The sequence below is a fragment of the Pipra filicauda genome, unplaced genomic scaffold (assembly GCF_003945595.2).
Source record: "Pipra filicauda isolate LSUMZ 115617 unplaced genomic scaffold, ASM394559v2 scaffold124_size2119055_pilon, whole genome shotgun sequence".
NCBI lineage: Eukaryota > Metazoa > Chordata > Aves > Passeriformes > Pipridae > Pipra > Pipra filicauda.
The window spans coordinates 1,616,299-1,636,163 of NW_024103707.1; the positions used below are offsets into that span (position 1 = coordinate 1,616,299).

At 35.9% G+C, this 19,865-nt stretch overlaps 1 protein-coding gene across 1 annotated transcript in view; it reads right to left on the minus strand.

The window, feature by feature from the left end:
* Positions 1 to 19,865, minus strand: part of FREM2 (FRAS1 related extracellular matrix 2) — a 122,803-nt gene that overhangs the window by 37,464 nt on the left and 65,474 nt on the right. The window contains exons 3-6 of the mRNA XM_027729239.2: positions 19,345 to 19,491; positions 16,863 to 17,093; positions 14,401 to 14,526; positions 13,263 to 13,514 (exon numbers count right to left, since the gene is read on the minus strand). Coding sequence (XP_027585040.2) covers positions 13,263 to 13,514; positions 14,401 to 14,526; positions 16,863 to 17,093; positions 19,345 to 19,491 — 756 coding nt within the window. The remainder of the gene's footprint in view (positions 1 to 13,262; positions 13,515 to 14,400; positions 14,527 to 16,862; positions 17,094 to 19,344; positions 19,492 to 19,865) is intronic.

The window sequence follows — 19,865 nt, forward strand, 5'->3', positions numbered from 1 at the left end:
GTCTTGTGAGAATTTATTATAATCATGAGGCTACAATATCACAAATGTGTTGGAAATACCATACAGCATACGGCCAACTTCAACTCAGTTGGCAAAGATCATGGCAATTGCTCAGTGCTCTGTCACTAGCACTATGAATACTTCTCCTTCATCAAGCATAGAAAAAAGTAAAAATTCAAAGGAAATGGCAATACAGAGATATGCCTTGCATAAAGAAAACAACTTACAACTTACCCAAAGGAGGAGACATACATCCTTTTTAATGGTATGTATTTTAATGGAATGTATTTAATGAAAAATAGTGCAGATTCATAGACCTGCTTGAGCATTATCAAGGTCATCAACTTTTGCAGGATGAAAGACAAATTTGGAACAGTCTAACTTTGGTAGGTGAAAACACATTCAGTTAAAATTTATTTTTTTTTTTATCCAACAGCATGTGTATTTAAATGTGTGTGTATTTGTGTGCACAGACAGACACACATTGATCTTACTTTATTTGCCTATAGGGACTGGGTTGTCATAGTTGCTTTTATATTTGGATCTGTGAAGATCTTATCTGAAACATTTTTAATAGGTGAAGAAGATACACTCTCTGTACCTTTTGTATAACTACTAACTCTGATGAGAGTTCTATACAGGGATACTGAAGAACTGGACATTAGATCTGCAAAGAAATGTGCCATTTCAGACATAAAATGATCTTCTAAAATCCTCAAGATGGACAAAGACTTACCTAGCCTCTAGAGGTTAAAAATACAGAATGCCTACTAAGACCAAATGATTATTAATGTGCCAACAGTTAGATAAATGCAGTTAAATATATTACCAGTTCTAATACCTGTCATTTCTTAAACAGGTATGCTCAAAGTTTAACACACTTTCCCAAATTTAATCTTGTTCTTATAATCCTGTTCTCTCTATATTGTTGTCCCAATGGTTCTGGAACTTGATTTGGACTTGGCTGCACCTCATTTTAAGCACTTAAGTGAGAAGTACTCACACTGAGCCTACCTGCTCTCAGTTTGCAAGGACAAAGATAGGCCAGTTCCAGGAGGTTTCCCAGCACAATGAACATAGAGAAGGACAGGTGGAATGGCTCACTCACTGAAATCAGAAACATCTGAGGAGGTGTGGAAGCATCCCCTTCTACTTACTGGCTACACGTGGGACATAGGTATCTGCCTTAAGCTAGTTGCAAGGTATAAAATAAAATGTTAGTTTCTTATAGTGTTATCCTAATGCTTGTTTTACTGCTGCTGAAGAAGAATCCTCAGGTGCTGTAGTCACTGACAAACATAAAAATACCTAAAGTCTCAACTACCTTGCCTTGTATTTCAGAGTGAGTTTTTCACACTTCTTGGAGGCATGTATGTTCAATGAAAGACACATTCTGCATGGTTACCCATCCTAGGAAACAAATCCTTACAAATGTTTTCTAAGTTCATTTCCTGTAAGCTGTGTTAGTAGCTCCCCAGGGGAAGTAGCAAAGCCAAGCTACTAACAGGGAAAGCATTGTCTTTCTCACTTCATGTCTGGAAAACACTCTGCTCAATGGCTGTGGGCTCACTTACAGCAGACCTTTAATCTAGTAATCACTCTGAAGAGAGACTACTGCAAATTTAAGAGTTCCTCTTAGAGACATACGAGGAAGTTTTCTAAGAGTTTTTTGTTCAAACCCACAGACTTCACTGGCATGAAGTTACAATAATCAAAGGAGAAAGGTTAGGAGCCTTAGTTCCAGGTTTCTTGGCACAGAAATGAAATCTTTGCCTTGCCTTTGTAGTTATACAGTTAGGAGTGTTTCTCAACTACAGCACTAGTCAGTCATCAAGCAGGAAAACAAACACACCTCTCATTATGTTAGGAATACATCTATCTTTGAAGGTACATCAGAAAATCAATCTGATAGCACAAAAATGTTTATTTCCAAGGAGGCATTCGTTTTTAAAATTACATCCTTACAATCTGCTTTAGAGAGACATGGCAAAAGAGTAGGTTGGTTGTAAAAATAACCTGTTATCAGGATAGTCAGGACAAACATAAGGACAGATTCTTCTGTGCTGACACCTTAATAAGCCTTCAAACTGAAGTGAATTTCAGTGATACATGCTACCAGTGAGACACACACACACACACATATATATATACACTAAGAAAGAAAGAAAGAATAGAAGAAAATAGACATATATGCTACTCTGACATATTTAGATATTGGAACTGGGAGAAGCAGTATTTACAAAGGAACTGATGGCTGATCTTTTCTAGTGGTGTTAAACTATTTATTCCTAAAAGCTTTTGCCTTCCTTCTTTCCGTGAACAGTACAAACAAAGCTATGATGTGAACATTATGAGTTGCCAGAGCTAGCAGAAGTCTGTTGTAGTAACGCAGGAGGTGCAAAACAGTGCTTTGCAAGCCTACAAGCCTGTTCTGCAACAGTCTGGACACACTAGTACAATGCTGAGTCCAAACTAACGAGCCCTGGTGGTTGGCACAGCTAATTAATTAACTTGGACATAACAACAGACAAACAGGGCCAGATTTCCTCTGGACCTGATCTGGCTCATACTCAGACAACATACACAACCCTACACAGTGCCTACTTGCATTTCAGTATCACAGATGGCATTAAATGACTGAGCTGCTGAGTCTATAACAAAAGAGACTATTTCTTTCCCAACAGGAAGACAGACCAGTTAGGAACAAGAGTTCCATCAAATTTGAGAAGGCATGGGCATTTACTGTTTAATAGCAGTAAAGGTCAACTTCTGTAATCTTTCGCATATATGCATGTTAATAGCAGCAAAAGAATGGCTCAGAAGAACTGTCTTTTACAAAAGTTTATAGTATGATAATATCAAAGAGAACTTTAAAATCTGGAAATAGGTAGCACCATTCTACAGCTATTTACACATTCTTGAAACTATGCAAGCAATTGAGCTTGCATTTAGCACAAAGAATTTAATTTGCCAAGTTATTTATTTTTACTGAATGCTGTAGAAGTAGGGGTCAAGATTACAGTCAGAGCTCAGTTCTGAAGCAGACCTTATTGTACAAATGCCAATAGGTTTTTTTATTTGATGTGGTCAAAACAGATTACTTTTCAAATTCATTTGTTGCAATCTTAACAGCTTTCACCTTCTTAGCACTGTCATAACTTTTGCAATCAAAAAGTAAATTACCTTCAGAGTCAAAATAGTTTCAGCCAAATTGCCACAAACTTTATCTCATGTAAATAATGTCTGCATTTCCATTTGTCCCAAAAGCCCATTTCTGTCTATCAACTTAAAAGGATTTTTTTAAAAGGATACTGCAAACATTATAACAGGTAAAAGGACAGAGTCAAATTAATGCAACCTTTACCAAACCCAATTTGATTTTGTAAGAAAATTACACATTTATTTAAATCTACAATGGCAATGTCATACATTGATTAGACTCGATCTTCACTTAATTACTCTCATTTTACGCAACTTAACCCCATCATTTCAGAAGGGTAACATGGTGTGAACTGGTAACTGCTATGAGCAACATTATATATGATTAATTTTTAATTTATGATACACACTAATTCAGCATAGCCCCTTAGATTTTAACTCACCCTTTATGTTAAAGTACATCCATGCTTTGGTTTCTCTATACACAGTACTATCACAAGCAGCACCTGCCTGGCAGGCCTGATCCACATCTAAACTCTCTGCTACATCCGTAAGCTAAACTCAAATGTGGGCTAAGTAGCACAGTAAAAGAAGTAGACTAGAGCTTTAGCTGCAAGACTGAGGATGGCAGTAAGATGGCTACTGATACCCTATCAGGGTCACCTACAGTTTCCTTCTTCATAGCCTGCAGCATACTTTGAAGCCTGGAGAACACATATATGTTGGGTTGCAATTCATAATGGTTCAGTAATAGCAAGATGAGCTACAGAGTATACCTGAACAATGGAGAATAAAGACATCTGAGTGTATGAAGCCAGGCTCAACTCATTCAAGATGCGTGCCATTAAAGTGAAGATGAATTTTTTAACAATTAGTTAACTATTATGTACCAGATAGTAATGAGCAGTCTTGTGTCTCAGCTACAATTGGAATTTCAGGAGAATGGCTAATGTGTGAGGTTGACTCTTACAAGTCCCTCGAAGAAATTAATTTACCTTTGATGGTTTGCTAAGAAACATTGCTACCTTTCCAAAACACCAAATTCATATTTATGTGAACTAACATATACCTGAAAATATTTACTAATAGAGTAGTATTGTTAGGATTCTTCCACACACTCTAAGGATATAACCTACAGACTTTGATATCACTGGAACTACCAAGGTGTCAGAGGAGCTTTTCCTATGTTCAGCGTCTGAGGATAGGGTCAGATTTTTCCTGCTACAAATACATTTAGCTCCAATTACCTGCCCAAACTATTCCATAATCCACATTTACTAATTGATAATTGCCACATTTACTAATGGAAATATAAAGACTAACCGATGAAGAAACAAACACTTTGGAATTTGGGGACATACCCAAACATGATCGCATTCCCTGCAGCAACCATTTGACTTTCACATACCTTTTTCCTACTGGCTATACCTCCCACAGAGCATGAAATGAACTCAGAATCTTCTATATGCTCTATTTTTAAAATGAGTTAGATTATTTTTATGAACAGGCACAGGAAATGGCAGTAGTAACAAATTCTCAACAAACCGATGAAACAGAGGCAGACAGATAAATGGGAAGGCTTGGCAGGAGTATTTAAATATACTACACACAAGGTATTTCACACAGAGGCTAAGCTTGAAGGACCTTACAGTCAGTAATTTGTAGTTGAGATAAAAAATGAGGACTACAAACAGAAATAAGAAACAAGCAGTATGAGAAAAAAACCACATGAGAAGCTGAGCAGTATTTTAGAAATCAGGCTGTGTAAAGATATAGCATGTAGCCATTTATAAACACGTTTTTCATATTTTAATTGAGTAATTCATTTACTACTGGGCCTTGCAGAAAAAGCTGTCTACAGAAAGGCTCTGAGTGTAATTATTATATTTGCAAAACAGAAGTTTTTGTGAGATTAATATTTTCAGGTTTTGTCATCCAAATAATGTTTCTCGCACCCACATTCACATCAAGAAACATAACCACAAAATTATAACCTTTCTACAATTTTTTTATTTAAAATAATTTGTAACATCATCTACTTAAATCATGACCCTGATTTCAAACCCATACCTCTTCAGTTTAGAGGTAAGAATGTTGGAGGGACTGTATCAAAGGTCTTGAAGAAGTCTAGCTAGATGACATCTTTAGCACTTCCTTTGTTCATTGATGGAGCTAGTCCATCATAGAAGGCCACTAGATTAGTGAGGCAGAATTTGTCCTTGGTGAAGGCAGGTTGGCTGCCTCTGATCACTTCTGTCTTTCATGTATTTCCACACATCTTCCAAAAGGATCTGTTCCATGATCTTACCAGGCACAGAGGTGAGACTTAAATTAATTTTAACCAAATTAATTACAAATCTGTATCTTATCAATGCAGAAAATGTGTTTGCTTTCATTGAAGAATAAATTAAGAAGAAGGGAGGCACTACTATTGTTACTACAAATGGTGCATAGAAGAGGAATAGCATAACCAAGAAATGTAAAATACTTTTATTTCCAGGTGGCTATTGGTATTTCCTTATCATTTCTGGTACAGCCTGTACCACATTTTTTAAAGAAAATTATTATTCTGTCCATTCTTGTGGATGGTTATTCAATCTGTTCTTCTGCCTTTATATATATACAGATTTTTCTGGATTGGAGATATCTTGACCATAACACAAGAGAGGCTAAGAAAGGCACTGCCCCAATTCTGACTTTCGATTTTGCACTTTTACTATTCGGTCACAATGCTGGTTATGTTGAGTTTGCTTAACTGCTAGAAACAATTTCTTACAGGCTATTCTGCCCACATAGAGAATCACAGAATATTCTGAGCTGGAAGGGACCCACAAGGATCATCGAGTCTAACTCTTAACTGAATGGCCCATACAGGGATCAAACCCACAACCCTGGTGTTATTAGCACCATGCTCTAACCGACTGAGCTAACACATTTAGCCCACTGCAGTCTGAGAAGAAAAATATGCAAGAGAGCTTCCACTCTCCCTTTATAGGAGGTACTGTTGAAGGTGGGACTTGGCAGAGAAGATAGAGAAGTGAAAATGAGTAACAGCCAGACTTCTCAGAACACAAAAGCAGAGCTGTAAGGACAGGAAAATACACTCTGTTATATGTTAAAACCTCTCAAATTCTGTCGTTTGGACTTCTGATCCCATTTGTAATGGAGGGAAGAGAAAAGAGTTGCCTTATAGACAGTGATGTGAGATAGTAACTGACTTAATCCTTTGAGGGCTTACACACTGGAAAGGAGAACTGATGTCATTAAAGCCTAATGCGGTACAGTGGTTACAGTGTTCAGTATCTTTTGGTCTTCAATGACTGATGACTGCCACAAAACAGCAAAGTCTCAGTATAAGGAGATTCAGAGAAGGGAAGATGATCTGAAGAAGCCTTAGGAAAACTGAATGCACCAAGATGGCTGACTCAGCTTGATTACCCAAATCTTAAACACACAAAGAACTGACTAGGTCCCTAAGTTCACTCCCTTCAACCACAAGCAACCAAGACAAATGATTAATTTAGAATGGTTTGCTAGGCGTTCGCTACATTTCTAGACAGTTCATGTAGTTTTGTACCTTCTGCTTATCGACTATTTTATGTGCTTCGAGTACAAAACTTAAAATTTGTTTTCTGTATTTCAACAGAAATAGAACTATACCTTGAAATATTACTATAATTCACATAGAAGTGTAATAATGCATATGTAAGCTACCCATTTAAGAACCTGCAGCAGTGAAAGCTCCACCAACGAAGTCCTCTACTCTAGCCATCTGAAACAGATGTGACAAAGTACTGTCTGGAGGTCATATTCCGTCCTCTTACCTATCAAAGGAGCCTAGATCATAAGGTTGACCTATATACCTAGTTATTAAGCAGCTAGATGAAGATCAGAATAATCCAACATCTGTAGTTCATATATATATATATATATATATATATAGGAAAGCAAATCATAAATGCACCTGGTTGCCTCTATAGAATGTCCTACTGTGAGACATGACATTAATTTATTTCTGTGATACACAGCAAACAGGGACTTTCTGAAATCTTTAAGGCTATCATCATAAATTGAACATTTTTCACTCTGTTGAATTGGTGATAATAAGAAGCTATTAGAAAAGAAAACTGAGAGTATAACGTGTCATACACTGGCTGACATCCACTTTTTCCCTTGATTAATTGCCAATCTGACCACCTGCCACAGGCTCGGGAAAGGGGAGGGATCATAGAGATTTCACTCAATGAGAGGACAAAAGTAGTTAAAAGCTGCACAGAACTGCCAGAGGTGTCAGACCCACAAACACTGTAAAAACATAAAAGGGAGAAAGTAGTCAAAGATGGATGTATAGAGGAAAAAGAACTAGTTTATTATTTTAATCATCTCCAGATAATAGTAATGGATAGTTGACCAAATCATGACTCCAGTCTGTAATATAACAGTGGGCATGCTCTGCCTGTAGTGTTCAGGTTGTAACTAAAATTGGACAAACAGATTCACAGATGTTAACTACCAAGATCAGCCAACCACCTGTTTAGTTTAAGGTTTGGCATACCTATTGTCAAAGAGAAAAAGAAACATTTGGTTGCCTGCCTTGGAGACTAATGAAACTAAAGAGATTCCAGATAACCTTGTGAGATAAGGATGACCCTTTGACAAACTCTGTTACTAACAGAATATTTAATTATCATCAGCTAGAAATTTTGCTCAGGACACACACTGAAAGTTAGTGGATACTGTATGCCTGCTGGGAGACAATGCAAAGCACATATTTATAATGTAGCATTGCAGTGCTGACTTTCTGGCTCTTTTCAAGCTATTGATAGTAAATATGGACTTTTCAATATGGACTTTACTACTGTAAGCAAGTTGGACAGGTCCTGATTTCCAGAACACGGTCCAAAGACTTTCAAAATTTAATTAACTGTAGGGAGAGCGACAGCAAGTGTTTTAGAGAAATCTCTAGAAGACTAAATACTTAACCAGTTCTGTTTGACCTCTAACACTGGCTTTCTGCATTATCATACCATCATCCAGTTTACTCAGTTGTAAAATATTTCCAGATAGCACTAACCTCTCTCATGTGGAAGATATGAGTAATCGATTCTGTTGAGTAAGTATAAAGAAAATGGTCAGCAAACCTCCAACATAAACTTGAGTCCTTTGCTTTCCCAGCCTTCATGCAGAAATGTCAAAAAAAAGTCTGAACAGCTTCTTTTCCATCCGATGTGAATGAAGTGGAACAAATGTATTTAATGTACTTCCTGCTGTGAACAGCATGAGGCTTCAACAATTCCACTAAGGCAGGATGACTGTTTTTCAGCCTGGCTGTAAGGCTGTGCTCTTATGACAACACTAAATACAGTAGCATGGAATTAAAATCACATGGGAAGACAGCCACTGACAAAAAACTTGAAGCAAACAAAATAATTCTCCTCTTAGGTGCAAACTTCAACTCTGCATTCATCACACTTCTTCTCTTCAGGTTTCCAAATGTCATTACAAACCAAGAGTTTTTAATTTGCCTACAACACAAAACCAAGTAAGTAAAAAAGACTCCAAATCAGCAGCAGAGCAGTCAAAATATTGGGACTGTGAGAATGCAGAGCTTTGACTGCAAACCTCTGTAAAGCATTGTGCATCAGACTTGTTGCACGCAACACAGCAACACTGTTAGTGTTGGAAACAAATTACAGCCTCTTCATTCCCACATGAATACTAACAAAAGACTTTGATCTCATCTTTTTCTCTCTCTATATGGAATGATTTCAGAATCACAGCTTCAGTTGGAAAAACAGGCTGATCTTGTTTAGTTAGTTGCTAAATGCCTGAGGATTAAGGCATTTCCATGGAAGATCGGCATCTGAGTGTTTTAGGGGTCTTAGACTGAAGTCTAGGACTCCTCTCTCCAAGGGGAGTGAAAAGTGCACAGTAACCTTCGCTTCCCTAGATGCGTAATGTTGATCTGTTATGTATAGTGCCTCCCTTGAATGAGCTTTATGCTGAACTCTGTGCTCTCCGTGCAGGGTACGTATGTCCTGAACCAAGAAACTGACTTCAAATTCTTCAGGGATTCCTGTTCATCCCCCACATCATTAAGATGAATGAAGACAAGTAGTACAGCCTATCAGTTTTGGCTAGATTTAGTAACACGAGTTCACATTTGTATGGAAAATGCTTGAGTTTCTTTGTTTTTGAATTTTATCTTGAATAAAAAAAAATCTATTGAAACACTTTAGCATTTGTCTCTTTAGATCTTAAATAGATTCTTTTAGATTTTTCTTTATATACCATAATTATTTCATGAAGCAGGAATAGCTATGTATCTGTATCCCTTTGTTGTTTAATGGCATTTCATAGTAGGTGTAGTTTTAACACAAAATTACAAAAAATTCCTTTCTTCATGCCCAGTAGTGCTTATGACTTTGGATTGAGCGGCAAATTAAATTTCTAAGGTAGGGTTTAAATCTATTGTCATGAATCAATGTATTCAGATGCACCACGTACCCCTGGTGATAAATCTCAGCAGTTTAGATACTTCCCCTAGGATAGGATGCTTTCTGGAGGTACATCTCTATTTTCATTAACTTTAGAAGGATCCTGGCATAGCCTACTTGAATCAGATGTCTAAAATTATAGATGGCTAATATTAAGTGAGATTAGTGCCACTCCAGATGTGGATGACTTCCATAGGTCTTTCCCCCGAATGTTTTTCTTGCAGTGGTTCACGGTTAGTAACTATCACATCTGACTCGAACAGACCATGTTTTTACTTTTTACTGCCTTAACTGTAATGGCATGTGTAACTTTGAATCCAAGATTTCCATGCACATTTTTCTTTGCTGTTTACTTTGTTAATTTAATCCTTTTCTTCTTTTCTATCTGTCTCCAACTTCAGTGCCTATCACGAAAAGTCCCTTCCAAATTAGAAGATGTCCCACCAGTAGCACCAATTAAAAAATCAGCTTTCATATATATAAATATACACGTGTGTGTTCTACATACTATGATTCTTTTTTTTCCAGATTTTGCTTTGGTAGCACAGCACAACTGTAAAATCCCCAATTAAACTATTCAGTTGCCAGGAATTTCTTTTATATACTGTGGTTCACTAGAAACTTGAGCACACCTCTTTTACTTTTTGTTTATTGTCATGATTATACAGCAACTCTGCTATTTTGGTTAGACCCTAAGGGTCTTCTCTGGAAATAAAAGAAGAAAAAACTTTGATGATAGGTACTGAAGGTGAATGTTTCCTAATTAACTTGCATTGAATGCCAGAGAAGATAAGGTAATGTTGCTAGTGCTGACTTGACTTCCATAGGAAAGATCTCATGTAGTAGTATTAAACTTTGACCTTTGTTGTTTGTATCTTTTGACCTGAAAAAGTCAATGCATAATGTTAATCCAGTTACAGTACCTGGAGAAATCACAATTTAATGACGTGCTGTGAGATTTGTCCAAAGAAACTTTGTTAAGTAGAAGATGAATTTAAACAAACAATGAGAAAAATAATACATCAATAGATGTGAAGTAGAGAGTAGTGGACTACAGATTTTAGCATTATAACATTACTATAGATGATAGGCTATATTATATATAATATATAAAGCTAGAGCTTTTATCCTCTATGTTAGGCACCTTCTGAATTAAATTTTATTGTTAAAAACTAAAGAAAATTCTTCTTGTTTCACAAAGAACACTGCTTTAACCTGTTAAATTTAGTTTTGTGCACTGTAATCAATAATAACCAATGCTGCTTGAAATCCTCTGCTTAGTTATGCAAAAATTCAATCACGACACTCAGGGTGCTAAATTGCTCGCATTACATAAATCTCTGTGTGTGTATATGTATATATATGTGTATGTGTGTGAATTTATAAATAAATATACAAGATGTAATTTATAATTTACCTACTCTGTAGTCTGTACTCTGCTTTTTATAGAACAGGCAGTGCAACAGGTCTCAGATGAAACAAAACACATAGACTTTTCTGTTGCCATGCATTATGTTTTTACACAAACTAAAAGTATGTGGTAGAAAATTTTATTGTTAAGTGAATTGTCAGTTAGTTTTTGAATGCTCTGGAATTTTTTGTGGAAGCACTTTCACTGGTACAAAAAGCAAAAAAAGGAGTTCTGTCACATTATTTCAAATATCTCATATGCAACATTCTGAGTGCAAAAGAGATAAGTGAATGTTTGTAAAAAAAGGATCCAAATCTATCCTTCAAAGCTCTCTTATCTTTCAATATCCCAGATATTATTTACTCTTATCAACAGAAACAGATATTTCAGTTTTTACATATGAAAATGTTCTAATGTCCCCAAACACTTCCCCAGTTTTTTTAATAAATCTCATAAGATTATTATTTGTTAAATTAATTTGTGTATAAAAGTTTGTAGCACTGAGGCAACTTGTGCTCATAAATGCAGGACCTTAAAACTGAACAGTAGTATAAAAACTAAATTACTTCTGTTTTCTAATGGGAATGTTAAAATAGAAGATTTCTCGTCAATTTCTCTAATATTTTGTGGGAGTTTTTACATAAAACTATTGTTTTATACTATGTTGTGACTGGCCAACTTTCATCATTTCTTATTCAGAATCAGTCTAGATCTCTGTTAAAATGACTGTATAAGCCATTATATATATACACCTTAATTTAAATGCCAAAAAACATATACAACAGTGTTCCCTCCTGGGTACTGAGGTTCCCACTAAAGTTAGACGCTCTAATTTCAGCTGATATCTGTGTTAACTAATGCCTTGGAGATTCATTCTCTCTATCTCAAACTTTCCATACACATTTTAAGCAGTCAGAACACCTTCAAAATTTGGGTAATCAGTTTCTTCATGGATGCATATTTCTTAATGGCTACTGTTGAAATATCCTATGCTCTGCTATTTACAAAATGTAAAGTTCATGAATTCATCAAAATTATTCATAAAAATCAAATTGTTGTAAAAAAAATCCTACATGAATAAATCCGTATTTATTACAATAGCAAAGACAGATAAAGATTTCTATTTCAGCTTGCATTCAATCTGTTACTTTATAAGAAGTGTTTTTTCAAAGTGTTGTATTCATTGATGTTATATGATTACCCAAATGCTCCACAGAGAAAACAAAGTCACCTCTGTCACAGGATTACAGGTGAGAAATTTCAGGCAGTATTATGATGCAATTAGATGGGTGTGAACTTCCTGCCTATAAGAGTTGCCTTTTGTATCCTTAACTAGAGAGAAATCACTGTGTTGATAATAGTAGTCTACTTTGGCATCAGACTTTCAAAGAGTACTGTAGTATGTAATCCCTCGCATTAGTCTTTAGGAAACATGATGGTGTCACAGTAGATGGCTTATGGCCACATAGAGAGGACTAAAATAGCCATCAGTATTCCTTTCACAGAATTTACAGTTGAGATTTCAGTCTCCAAACTCCATGCATAAATGAGGGCAATTGTACCAGGAAAACTTTTTGCTACCACTCCTACAAAAAGAGATATCATGCTAGGGGCACAGAAGGCAAGGCTTGAGGCCACAATAACATCTACATGTATTTTTGAAGGCAGTGGATGATACAGATTCTACTCTGCCTTGGTCACAGACCTTTCTCTAATCACCATCAGAAATATCCCTTTCAATGCAAGATATCAAAAGTATTAACCAGTTGAGTAAAAGACATAATTCTGTCAGCAGTTCCTTACTGAGAGGATTTCTAAATCAACATTACTGTCACTTGAATATTTTCTTTGTTAAAAAGACAAAGGAAGCATATGTGGACACCTGTAGACAAAAATTTAAATGCAGCATCAAATCAGAAGAAATATAGTTTGAATCTTAGGAGCTGCTAGATGGCTTCTGCTCCATCAGGGCTTCTAGTATGGCCCTTTGCAGCATAATAAAATGGGCCTGAATCATACATACAAGGCTGCCAATGCCGGGTGACATCACTACTCATGTGATTTTCTCAAACAATATGATATTAATACTAAATACTTTCAAAAACCCATCCAGAATTCCTTTTTCTACACGCTGATTTGAATGGGAATTCAAATGTCCTGAATTGGGAATATCACTTTATTATATGATATCTTACCATCATCCTTGTCAGGTACAATGGTAATACGAGTGCTTGCGAATTCTGCACCAATTCTTCCACCCATGGGCATGCTCAGCAAAACATCAAAGGTCTCAGCCTCTTCATACAAGGAGTCATCTATGATGACAATGCGACACATTTTTTCTCGTTCGTCTTTGTCAAAACGTAGAATGCTGTTGTGATCCTCAGGTCTGGATATGTAGTCAGAGTAAGAAAGCACAGAAGTTGGGGCTGTGCCAGATGCTGTTCCTGTGGCATAAAAGGAAAACAGTCACTATACATACCATGGTTATAAAGAACCCCTCACAAAAGTGGAATTTTGTTTTCACTATCTTTTAATTTCTGTTTACTTTTTTGTGGTAAGATGGGCTGAAACCTTGGACCAGGCTACATTTCTGAGGTCCATGGACAAACTACTTCTGTATATGATACAATGCAAGTATGTGGCTCCTCAAACTCCTTTGCAGCTTTTCAGTCTATCACAACAGACACAGGTTGACAAAGTAGCCCCTGTGAGGACTACCAGTTAACTCCCTTAGTATATTTTACCTGTATTGAAGATATTGGAGGACTAGAACTGATAGAATGTGATGAAAACAAATTATTTTGGCTCCAGATCTCTTAACACAAAATATTACTTCACCTCTCCAGATGAAAAATAATAATAAAACCACAGGAGTAGAGCCCCCATGCCCTGCACACATATAATTAATAAGAGACTGAGAGTCAGAGGAAGGAGAAACATGGTAATTAAGTAATATTATTTTATATATTTTTTTTCAAGATAGAAACAAGTAAAGATATTGTGGGCAATTACTGCAGTGCTTTTGGTTCTCATCACTTCCAGATATCTGGGGCGGTATATAAAAATCTTGCAAAAATATAAAGAACACAGATTCTCTTCACCTCTTCATGGCAGAAATTTGAAACATGATGATTTTTAAGCTGTGTTCAATAATACTCTAAGACAGATTGTAGTGATGAATACATTTCCCGTTGAGACTGAAGATATTTACATGAAAAGGTAACCAATAGTTATAAACAATTTTATTATAAAATAGATGGAATAATTATTTTTTAGTTTCTGTCTCTTTTCCAATTTTGCCTTTTATTATTTTATAGCAGATTCTATTACCTTGTTGTGTGTAGCAGATAACCATCAGTTCCTGACTCACATCTCCACTTCTTCTGACTGGAATAAACAATTCACCAACATCTTCTTCAATACTATAGGTGGACTGAGGAATAAAGACAGTTGATTCTGCAAAAAACAGGTACATTTGTTTATGTAGATTTTTCACTTCATAAAATCATCTGTACAATAGCTAAGAGCATTTTGGAATATCCTGAAATGCAACAAATAAGTCATACTTATCAGCAATGCTACTAAATTGTAAGTAAAACTTCAAGGGTGACAGAAGAAAGAGTTTCTCAGTGTTTCAGAAATGGACAAGAAAATCAGGTCATTAGGTCTGAACTCACAAGTCCTTATTAATTGGTCTCCAATGTGACTATTTATCTAGGGTTAATGGTGCAAGATAGTTTGAAGAATTTGTCCACAAAGTCTGTCTTTTTATTATTTCTGTGGTATTTCATTACTAACTGTTAATGAGAGAAGTATCACTAGCATAGCTCACACACAGGCTGTGGTTCTCCAAGGCCATTATGTAACTTACTGCATCAAGATAACCATGACAATCATTTGGTATTGAGGAGCAAGGCTGAGCTCTTGATATCTTACTCTGACTTGGATATTTGATTTGAGTTGGCTACATGTCTACACTCTATTTTTACTCAAAGGAGACCTAGCCAACATGGTCAGTGAAGTCTGGGGAGCAATCTCACTCTGAAATGTCTAATTCCAAAGCATATCAGATCGGTTTTTCAGAAGACAAAATCACCAAAATGCATTTAAAACTCCCTCATTATTTTATACTCATTTAAACAGATTGCTGAGCTTTATGCTGTAATTGGGATTCAGGATCAATTTTGTTCTTGTTCTTTCAAACACTCAAGAACAAAAGGTAGTTATGCATATAATTATAAACCATTTTAACAGTTTCATTAGTATGACTGCAACCCAGACAGAATATAATTCTGTATAATATCAAATCAAGTGGTATCAGCTGACTGCACAAAGCAAAGCTTTTAAATATTTCAGAGCACTGTGGCAAACAGTGTTCTGAAAATTATCAGGTGATTTCTTTGCAAACATGTCCCAGGTTTTATTTCTCTAGCTGGAAAATACTACTAGCATGACTTAAGGTCAAAAGCCTGCCATAAAACATAATATAGGTTTGGTAGGATCTAGACACATACATTATTCCAGCAAGTTAAAAATTTAGTGTGAAAAACCCCAAATCCCTACCTTTCTCTTTAAAAGTAAAACAAAAGGTAACACTACAAAAGATCTCAATTTTTTCCTTCCATTTCTCCCTTTAGAATTTAGCTGACAAGATGGAAAACTCTGTCCTTCCAAAAAATGCAGGAATCTGATTTGTTTGGTGTCCTCTCTCTCTCTCTCATAATTATTCAACTAGGAGTAAAATGGTACTCTAAATTTTAACAGACCTTAAAAATAACATAAAAGCTCAGAGGAGAAAGAGCTACACCATCTCAGTTGGTATAAGAAAACACATCTGTATGCAATTTATATTTGTAATAAAACGTTAACTCATGTCCCATACACCAAGAGGCTGGTGCAGCTTTCCAAACAAGCTCACTATTTTGATCCTAAAACTACACCATTCAAATCAATGAATTTCAAAATCTTTATCACTGGTAGTAGAATAAAACTTTTGATGGTTCCTATTCAGTAAGCATTTGAACTTGATACACCCTGTGTTATAAAATATTGTTAGGAAATCCAGTCCTTCCCAGTACTTTCTTTATTTTTCCTGTAAATATGCCTTGATTTGCAGCTGTGAATTTGATTTTCTCCTATGTAACTTCACTTTATGTATAATTACTACAAATTCTCTGGGACTGTAAAAATTTTACCTTAACATAAGAAACAGAAAATACTGATTCTCAGCATTAAGAAGACTCAGATGATTATCCTGAGTTGTGCTATCTCACTGCTCATAGAAAATATAAAGAGATTTAACACATTTTCCAATAATTTCTGTGTCATACATACTGCTTTTCAAGTTAAACTCTACTCTTATCAGTGACTAAATACGGATGTCAGATAAGCTCTGGCTAGACTTTCCTGTACCATGCTCTGCCACACGAATTATCATGACAGAGTAAATCAAGTCAGCCTCCAGTCACCTGTGCAGATACATTTTATTTGCAAACATATTTAATGGAAAACCTGTTATACCTCAAATGAAAACAAACAAACAAAAAAACCCTAGAAATACTGTATCATAAAAAAAAAATAGGTATTTCATAAAAACATGCTACCTGAGTTAGCTATTCATGAAGTATTTAAAGAGGTAGAGGGCAAATGCCTACCCGATGCCCAAGTCTGTCTTCAGAAATATTGTGGAGAAAGGTAACCTTTACTATCCACTGTTATTCATAACATTTGCCCTCCAGTTTATCTTTTGGTATATGCACATATTGGCAGTACAGTTCTGGAAAAGTTCTTACCATCTCCTGGGTCAATAATTTCCACTGTGGATGCAGCAGGAAATTCCAGAATTGCCATGACAGGCTCAGAAAGAACAATTTGAAAGGATTCAGACTGTTCATGTTCACCATCACTCAAAATCCGTACTCGCCACGTAGCTAAGGTTTGACCAGGATTAAACTGCACTTGCTTCTGGGCTTTTCCTCTGAAGTCTTTATCTTTCCTGGCCGTACCATCTTTGGTGCTAATACCTGTCAAAATCAGAAATTCAGGTCATTAGAAACATCACCGGTAATTTTTCTCCTGTTATGTCATCTTTAAAAAAGAAGATTTAGAAAAATATACTTTTTACAACCAGAGGATGTCCAAGCCAAATCCATTACTCTTGATTAATTTTATATTGGGTGTCACACACAGAGGGGCAAGCACATCAGTTAACATTATGAAAAGCAGTTTGGACAGAATTAGCCAAAGCAAAACTACTTACTAGAAGAATTCTACATTCTCTGGGGTTACAGACAAGTTTCAATTTCCCCATGATTCAACTATAGATGCCCAAAAGGGACAACGACCCCTTTTAGCATTCTGGGTTCTCTTCTGCTCCAGAATATCTAAATAACATGCTGCCTGAAACCCTAGAAAATATGTATTTCTCTTGGAAAAAATAAAGACACTCCTGAAAAGTTCAGTTGTTAAAGGGAAAGCTAAGGAAAATACAAAGACAAAAAAGGGTATAGCATATTGAATAAAGATGAAAGAAGACGTAAAATCTGAGCCATTGTTCTCATTGCCACTGAAATAAGAATTTTTTAAAACTGTTATCCTTTTATTTCAGTGTTTGAATAATGATAATCATTAAATTCAAGTGAAGTTGAAATTGCAAGGCCATGGGATAAAATGACTCAATCCACAGAAATAGCACAGGCCTTTCAGCCTTGGACTCAGATCTCTCTAAAACAGCTTTTCATTGGCATTTCACCCCAGTTTAAGGCTGTCTTACAGGCCTTCATGGAAATCAGACAGCATTTCAGAACTATCTCCAACTCATGCATGTGGCCTTGTTTAAATCCCACGATACCACTTAAATCTTAAAGGCCTTTCTCAGGTTTTTAGAAAAGAAACTTAAAACCTCCCTTCTCTGACTGTTTCTTCCACCTGTATTGTATAATGCATTGAAACATGTCACCTGTCCCTACAACCCTGGCCTTTCTTGCCTCAGGCTTGTGCCTCCTCCTAACTCATAGCCAATATTTTGTATAACCTATAACCCTTCAGCCACTTTGGCATTGCACATGGACCAGAAAGACCAGTAACTATCTTGACCAACATCTTTTATGCTCTTTACAACTCTGTAATTCCATTTGCAGGATTAAGTAGTCAGAGGCAAGTTATTCAAACTGGTCTTGCTGGATTTTTAGGCAGCTCAATTCAGAAACTGACCTTGAATCTGTAGGTAGAAAATTTTGTAAGCACTCTATCTGAAGAATCATGTCACATCAGTATCTGTTATTCAGTAGCAGTAATTAATTTAAACCACTCATCCTTAACTTTGTATTTCATTTATCTCTTCCATTCCTTTTCTTTCTTTAGAAGAAACGTATTATCAAAGTTAGTTCACTACTCAAAACAGAGGCTTTTAAGTTAGATCCAGTCAGCTAAGGCCCATATCCCTTAAATCTCATGCCAAAAATAGGTGTCCCAACTACATCTCACTACCTGAAACTCAGATTCTTATTCAGAAAGAGACTTAAACAGAAACCTGATTTCTAAGCATGAGTTTGTGCTCCATGTCAGGTAGATGTTTACATATATCTGCAAAAACAGCTTTAAATTGAGTGCTTTTTCTAAGCAGTGTAAGCTCACCATAGGTTTCAACGTGAAATTGTACAAGGATAGTATTCTCTGGTGCAAATGCGTCAGAGGATGGGAACAGATCCAGAAGCTAGAAACAGGTGTGAGGTTGCAGAATGTGATAACACAATCTTTTTTTCACCTCTTTGCTCCCCAGACACTGCAAACAGTTTTCAACACCTCCTGCATCAGCCTCAAATGACTGCCAACACTGACTGAAGAGGCTAATGCTCGTAGCTGCTGGTCAGACCAGCTGACAATAGTCTTCCTGTTTATTTTTGTCTTTCCAATTGCTACAACTGTATTTTATCATTACAGGCTAAAAAAAAATCTGGACAGAAACTGTATTCTGTGAAATAAATAATGAGTGGTATCAACAGATCAAAGAAAGAAGGACTGTCTGGGTTGTTTAGTCAAAAATTAATTGCAGAAGACAAAAAAAAACCCAACCAAAAGGGAAAACATATAACTAAATAAATCATATACTTAGCATAACAAAAGATAATTGCTTTAATAAATAAACATATTGCTTTGAATATAGTTTGCTTAGCATGAAACACCAGTAATAGGATGTAGTTGTATTGACAGATTTTATCAACTAGCTGGACAGTGATTTAGAGAAGCAATTGATAAAGTTAGAATTGAACTTACTTATAAAAGACGTTTCTCCCAGGTAACCTCTCCGTTTAAGAACAACATCAAGATATTTGGCGTCTTCATTTACTAAGTAATACTCCTTTTCTAAGGAGATCCATGCCCAGTTTAGGCGAAAATGTTGATTCTTCAGCTTATTGCCTCCTGCAAAACAAAATTATAATGATACAATTATAACTTTTCTTTTTTGTTAAAGACTGCTTTGTCTTTAACAAAAGAAACCTTGTACTCTGGGTAAGTTGTGATCTGGAGATCACAATCCAAAGGTTTTAAAGATTTAAAACTAAGAAATAAGTAAAGAACTCAACCATGGTACACATAGGAATAAATTTTATCTTAGATGCATAGTATCCTAATTTTCTTATTTTTCAAGCAAAAACAATCAAGAATTAATCAAAACATATTTGGAGTGTCTATTTTAGAAACTAAAAATATTGTGGATGCACAAGGTTGCTGCAAAACTGTATTGGTATTTACAAATAACACACAATGTAGGACATCATGCAGAACTTCCCTGA